The sequence below is a fragment of the Amborella trichopoda genome, chromosome 5 (genome assembly GCF_054954075.1).
Source record: "Amborella trichopoda isolate Santa Cruz 75 chromosome 5, AtrichopodaSantaCruz75HAP2 v2.0, whole genome shotgun sequence".
Classification (NCBI taxonomy): domain Eukaryota; kingdom Viridiplantae; phylum Streptophyta; class Magnoliopsida; order Amborellales; family Amborellaceae; genus Amborella; species Amborella trichopoda.
This window is the reverse complement of record NC_142340.1, coordinates 36624418-36631855: the sequence shown is the minus strand read 5'-3', so window position 1 is coordinate 36631855 and position 7438 is coordinate 36624418. Positions and strand designations below refer to the sequence as shown.

General features: G+C 35.3%; 1 protein-coding gene across 1 annotated transcript; it reads right to left on the bottom strand.

The window, feature by feature from the left end:
- Positions 1–612: 612 nt before the first annotated feature.
- Positions 613–3570, bottom strand: LOC18428434 (EG45-like domain containing protein). Its single transcript, XM_006837751.4, has 3 exons — positions 3376–3570; positions 1611–1893; positions 613–917 (listed from the first exon to the last, which is right to left on the bottom strand). Exons 1-3 carry the CDS (start codon positions 3479–3481, stop codon positions 911–913), a joined length of 396 nt encoding a protein of 131 aa, XP_006837814.3. The 5' UTR covers positions 3482–3570; the 3' UTR covers positions 613–910.
- Between the last annotated feature and the right edge of the window lie 3868 nt (positions 3571–7438).

The following is a 7438-nucleotide window of genomic DNA, read 5'->3' as shown; positions in this document are numbered from 1 at the left end:
CGCCATTGGGACTCGTCTTCTCCTCCTACTCAAAGAAAGAGAAAGATGATGGGCCTCATATGAGAAGCCAAAAGATTTTGAAGATGTTAGAGAGAGGAGAGAGAAAGCTGTTGTGTCTGGTGCTGATATGACAAGCAAGGGAGAGGATAGAAATTTTAGGGGAATTGTGGGCAGATGATGATGGGGCACTACTTTTTCTCAAATTTTCTCATTTTTTGATTTATTGGTTTGTTTAATTTTTTTCTTTTTCTTTTTTTCCACGTGTAAAGTACTCGGTCTAGCCCACTTGAACTCAATCCAATAACTCGACTCGAGTAGGGACTGAGCCGGTGAGTCCGAGTCCCGAGCCAAATATAAAACATTGTTGTGTGCTCGTGAGTGTCAATTTCCCAAAAAAAAAAAAAAAAAACACTTAAAAGAATGAGAACTCTTAAATTATTTCAGAGGGCATTGAGGCCAATACTTAGTTGTTTTTTCTTTGCTGGATAATTGGCTTGCTTCTTGCTCAATAAATGCTTTTTTTATTTTTTATTTTTTTGAAAAGTTGCTCGATAAATCGTAAAAAAAGCTCCAATAATGATGATCATAATCAATAAATATCTTGCTCAGGCATTTTTCTGATCATTTTGCATTCTCAAAGGCAATAGTGTTGTTCTTGATTCAGGGGAGGATATGAGAATAGTGGCCCAAAGAGAGAGAGATTGCAGTCACTAGTCAGTATCTTGATGTTACGGGTGCATTTAAAGTACACATAGGGTAACCTATACTATAATCCTATGGACTATGGTTTTTCAATAGTCCATGGAATTATAGCACAATGATTTGGCTAAATATAGAAATACTAGATTGCAAGTTGGGACCCGGAAAGGTCTGGCTCAGCCCCTTAAATCATTTTGGAATGTTCTCCACCTCAGATCCTGCATTTCAAGCGGTCCACAATGTTAGTTAGAGAGAGAGAAAGAGGGGGAGAGAGAGAGAGTTGGATGGTTAGATTTAAGTGTGCGTGCATCTGTATGCTCAAAGAGACAGAGGGATAGCAGAGTTCGACTTCGACTACTTAGGTGAGCAAACTTGGACTCGCTTGAGTAATTCGGGCTCACCATCCTAGGCTTTAAGTATCCATGGGTTGGATGGTCTCACTCGGAGATCTTAAAAAAAAACTATATAAAAAATAAAAAAATATTTCTAATTTATTTTTATCATTTTGACAAATATTGGAAAATATTTTGCTTATGAATACTCATTTTAACATTTCCCTTTTTTTGGATTATTTCTAAAATACCCCCATTAAAAATTGTTTTTTTCAAAATTCATAATGTAGTACATTTTTAACCGTATTTAAATGTATTTTGTTTAGTTTTACTTTAAAAATATTTCTTCTTTTTGGGCTTTCTTATTTTTTTTTTTAAAATATTGTTTTGGCTTGACCAAAACTTGGCCAAACTCGGGCCGAGTACATTTTGGGCTAAGTATGTGGCCCGAGTCGGTTTTTCTGTTACTGTTGAATAGGTTCAACGTGCATATGCATGTGTGTGCCTACATAACGAGAGAAGGAAGAGAAGAGAAGAGAAGAGAAGAAAAGAGGAGAGAGAGAGAGAGAGCCCGCTTACAGGACATATTCAACGTTGATCTTGGCATTAGGGGTGTGAGAAATTGCCCCAAAAGCATCATTAGACAGTTGAAAGGTTGAAGGGCAAGGGCTACCACGGCATCCATCTACAACCTGGACCACAATGTTCCCATCTTTACAAACCCTCCTTGAAGCCCCATTCAAACACCTCAGCCTATACTTTCTCCCACAAGCTGCACCATTGTCCCAAACCTCAACACCAGCCGCCACAAATTGATTATCTGGGGGAAATTGTCCAGTGTTATACCCATTGCATTTGGTTGCTACATTTAAAGAACAATAAAAATGTAATTATTATTATAAATAAATTAGATTATATTATATAACCATTTACTATTAGTACAAGAAAGTAATGTGAAATCTGACAACTTTGATGTCATATAGTTCAATTTTTTTTTTTTTTTAATTTTTGAGTCTTGTCAGCGAAATAAACACAACCGTTTAATTGTGAGGTCTATGAGCCATTCATGAACCAAAAAAGAAATGTTTGGTTCGCTCGACTATTCATTGGTGATTTTCATTTCTTCCCCCTCTTATTTACAAGTAGTGAAATATGTTTGTCGGGACCACTCAATCCATGATTGGGCGGAAGATACATATAAAAGAGAAAAATATGGAGACCCCCTTTAAAATATACTTTGTAGGCATCCATGCTCTGATACTTTTTATATCACATCTTTAACCCAATTATTTTTATTTCTTGATTTTATCCTCAGTCCAAAAGTAATAATTTTTATAACAAAACTACTTGGTTCAATACGTGTACTCTCACATTTCCGTCAACTCACGAGGCATGACGCTCGAAGCAAAAATGGGAATCGGTTTGGCACAAATTTTGTTGGACGAGCAAAATTTGCCAAAAAATGCACTCCAGTATAGTGTTTTGCCGGATAGAAAGAAAATGGCCAAAAATTCAGTCCGGCAAAAACATGTGTCAAACCAGTCATCAAAAGCTACAAGTTAGTTTGGTGCATTTTCTGCCGGACCACATTTTTTGCCATGTTCTTCTAGTCTCGAACAATTTTTGCCGAAACGTAGTAAAAACAATGAAAAAATGCGGCATAGCACAAACCGGTAGTGAGGCTTTTGAAGTTTGAAGCTAGAAGTTGATCTAGCACATTTTTGTGTTAGACCGAAGAAGAATCTAGCAGGCCAATACAAAAGTGTGGGACTCGATTCTACATTTAAATTCCAAAAGCCTCACTACCAATTCGACATATTTTGTGCCAGATTGTACTTTCCCATTTCAAACGGGGAGAGAGAGAGAGAGAGAGATTTAACGAGTTAGGGAAAGTTTAGTCTTCAATATATTATCTTTTTGATTGGGGAATAAAAGAAAGAAAAAACAATAATTGGGTGCTATAAAAAATATTGGAAGGTTGGATATCTACAAAGTATATTTCAAGTAGTATTCATGATTTTCTCGAACTAAAGGGGAAGAGATGATTGGTAAGAGAGAGAGAGTGAGAGAGAGAGAGGTCGTAGGGTTGACAATAGGCCAAGTGGCCCGCCTCACCCAAAAAAGAAGGCCTTGGGCCAAAAACTATGGTCTAAGGGTAGGGTAAGGGCCGGGGCCGGGGCCGGGGCCGGGGCCGGGGCCGGCCTAGCCCTCTTTTTTTCTTCCTTCGTTTTTGGCCCGGCGGCTAGCATTATAAAGATAAGGGCAGGCCCGTTACCACCCTTGGATTTCCTTGGGTCTTGTGGTTGAAAGTTGAAAGAGGGAGAAAATGACGAAGTATACTTACGAACATAAGGAGGATTGTAGGAAGTAGCAGTACCAACATCGCCCATCGCTAAGTCAGCAGTGAGTAGTAACCATCCAACAACAGTGGACACCACCAAAAACTCCATTTCTCTCTCTAGAAAACACACACTTTGAATTAGACTATTACTTCTTCTCTTTCTAAAACACAAACTTTTGGATTACACTCTTATATCTTGACTTCAAATCTATCAATTGTGCTCTATTTATAGCTCCAACTGGTTGCTAAAACAGGAAAAAATCGTCATGCAAGGGAAGTGCAATGCGATTTGCATTCACAAATTCAAGAGACTCACGGCACTACTGAGGACCTATCCATCCACTATCATCAGGCAATAAAACGAGATGAGAAGTACCAGAATATGATAAGATGGTCAAGATCTCTACACAAGTTTTTAAAGATTGAATTTCTCGGACTTTCTTTTTTTTTTTGTCTTTTAATAATATCTGAGGTTTGGAGAGATGAGTGTAGTTATTATATAAAACTTTAAAGTTATATACTACACTATCTCTTTATCAGTTTATAACTTTAAAGTTCAAATTACAATGAAATTATCAACTGAGAACCTATGCCATGTGTTCACCAAGAGTATTATTTTTCTGAGCATATGGATGGTAACATAGGTTATACATAAGTGCAAGATAATCTCTCTTTTTTTGAAAAAGTAAAATGATCTCTCTCTCTCTCTCTTTTGTGTGTGGTCCTGGTAGTGACATCCTTCTTTGAGAGAGAGAGAGAGAATGCGTGCACACAAGCAAATAATAAATTGAAACTGTATTGTTTACTTCTAATCCCGAGTGACTCTTCTTGCAGCACACGCACACGCACATGAGAGAGAAATGATAGTTTTAAATTCAGATATAATCTTAAGGCAAAAAAAGTTTAATAGAAGGTATGAATGAGTATCATACAAGTAAAATTAAGGCGCACACCAAAAACTCACTGGAAAAGTTAGCAGACACTAGAAAATCTTTCAATTGAGCATTTTCCCCTCGATTTGTATGGACTTGGACAAAAAATAAGAACATAAAGGATTTCTGATAGGATTTCCACTATTTATATATTATCTACTTAATTCGCACTATTTTATAACTTCATATTTCATAAACAAGGTAAAAATAGATTTTTAGACCATCATAGACATTTTCGACACCGAAATCACATGTTTTAATAAGCTTTAAAAGTTTGGTTTAAGGTGGACACCTTACATAAAACACACCATAGTTAAGGTTAGATCTTCCAGTAACTTATTAGATGGGAGCGGTTAGCCTAAGATTTGGGCTCTAGAATAAGGTGAAGTTGCACCATTGTTTGCAAAATCGACCCGGAACGATTAACCGGACATGAGGCCGGAAGTGGTTTAATCGGTTTAACCAATAAATCGGCCGATTCAACGATTCTAATTGGGAAAATCCCGGGTGTTCAAAAAATTGTTGGAAAAAATAAAAAAGATAAAACAAATATAAAAGCGAGTATTAATGATAAAAACAATTTTTAATATTTATCATGATATACAAAATATTAAAAAATATATTACAAATCAAATTCTTTATTTTTAAGATTATATATATATATATATATATATATATATATATAATTTCTTTTTAATGCCAGACGGTCACCAAAACGGCCTAAAACCATAACCGGCAAGGGGTAGGTTCCGATTTAACCGGGTGGTTACTGATTAGATCGCCCGATTTTTCTAACATTGAGCTGCATATGAGAACTTACTCTAGAAACTTTATAATGGCATGAAAATCTATTACTATCATTAATTCTGGATTTTGAAGTCTCAAAAAATGGCACATCTAGAGGATAGTGAATATTTGAACTCAGATAATGTATATCCCATGGAGATAATCGGATTTTAGGGTTTTTTAGCTTCTAGTGATTTTTTGAGGTACTCTTTTGATTGTTTAGGACCTCATCGTTACATAAATTTTTTCCAACTCTAAACCAGTAGTTACAAAAAAAAACGTGGCACGTATAAACTGGCAAACCTTTTAGTATGAGAAACTTGGGTCATCTCCCCAACCAGTCATAACGATGCCCAGTGGAGTGATCACTTCTTGGCCATCCACAAAATCCACCATCTACAATGTGGTGTAGATTGATGTGCTAATACAAAGAAGGGCCACGATTAAATAACAACTTCCATTAGGCATCTTCAATACTGCCAAGTGTTAAGAGCCACCTACTACTTAATCCACCACATGTTTAATAAGTTATTGTGCACCTACAATCATTGCTTAGTGCTTGAAGTGTTTCACTTTGCCTTTGACTTTAAATTTTGTAAGACCAATCCTGATCTTAATCTAAGAAACAATATTAATGAAACTCTTCAAGTGCATAAAATGTGACATCAAATATCATTTAAGGTCTCACTTTGATTCTCCTGTTATTATTTAAATCAAATAATTGAGAAAAGATTATGATGATGATGAAATGTACCAGTCAACTGCACGTGGTTCTTTTAATGGATGCAGCACAAATGTAGTTTTGGATATGGTGGATTATTTGCAAGCACTAGGACACATCCACCATGGTTTAAGAAAGGGAAAGTATAAAATGAGATTATTTGTATGTTATTCTAGTCGGTCACTATCACTATTTGGCTACTAGATGTCAAATTGCGTGGCTGGGAGCCTGCCGTTGATTGGACTCAAAGCCTAAAGAAAAGATTTGTGACATACCCAGTCCGTTGCATTTCAAATTTGGTGGGTGGGTTGATAACCTCTTTGTAATACAATCCCAAAAGAAAATAACATAATAATACAGGATGAAATTTCTACATGGCCTAAGTTTTATGAAAACAAAATAAAGTCTCACCTCAAATCCTCATCCAGAAAGCGCTTTTGACATTGAAAATCTTCGTGATGGTTCTAAATCTAATTTTCAACACCGATAATAAAATTTGAAACTCAATCCAAGACTCGGAACCACCCAAGTTGGAAACTAGGACTGATAGGGGCCGACCATTGTCTCCTTCGGGATTGAGGGACTGAGTCTTCTTCTTCCTTTTTTTTTTTTTTTTTATTAAAGAAAATCTAGTTTACTAGTGTAATGCCAAAAGATATTTTACTACCTCGGGAGTACATTGTTCATTTAGCCCCATCGTGATCCCAAATTTTAGGGATGTAACCTCTTGAACCCATATATTAACCTCGATAAATCAAAATTTCTAATTGTGCTTTCTATGTACTTGAAAAAAAAAATAATGTCTCAATATTGAATAGAACCATCCAATTGTTAAATGGGGAAATCTAAGTGTTAGGAACTCAAATTTTAACTTTTTTTTTTGCGAATAATAATCTAGTTCTTCTTAAGTGATTCCCAAAATTTGAAATCTAAAAAAATCCTTCCAAGTAGAACTTTTGACCAAGGGAGTAAAAGAAAACTATGGTCCCGAGGGAGCATAATATACATTCTCAATGTATAAAATATTGATTTCTCTCTCATTTCTTCATCAAAATCTCCAATCTAATCCATCTAAAATAACCCTAAAGAGACCTTAAAATTGCAAATTTTATGAAATGTCAATATCTAAATTTGGTTTTTTCTACCTTTCTTCGAGATGCAATCCGCCGTCCTTCGAGTTTCCCAACACCGATTCACTAAATTATTTGAAATTTATTGCAAAAATGTCATTTTATATCCTCTAACATGTTCATATCATACTATGTTAGAAATCTAGAGTTGAAATCTTGGGAGCTTTTAACACGAAAGAAAACAATTTTGGGTTTCGCAAACATTATTTCACCAAATTTGTTCAAATTTGTGCCCGAATTTTCCTATCTTAATCTGCAAAAACCCTAAGAATTTTTTTGATCAAAATAAAACATCTTTAAGATGCCATTTTTATATCTTTCATTTTTTCCACCATAGTCTTCACCAAATGTTTGTTATTTTAATTTTTTGATTTCCTGAATATTGATTTACAATTTTAATTAATAAAAAAAAACAAGAGGTAGGCCTAAGAAATGGTTGGAAGCAGTCAAAAAAAGATATAGCAATTTATGGCTATGGTTCTTGATAGAGCAGAATG

What these genes read in the sequence shown, in the direction of transcription:
- LOC18428434 (XM_006837751.4), bottom strand. Translation starts at nt 3,481, where the DNA reads ATGGAGTTTTTGGTGGTGTCCACTGTTGTTGGATGGTTACTACTCACT. An exon ending in CTACAATCCTCCTTATGTTC is followed by an intron (nt 1,894 to 3,375) that starts GTAAGTATACTT and finishes CTTTAAATGTAG; the next exon opens with CAACCAAATGCAATGGGTAT.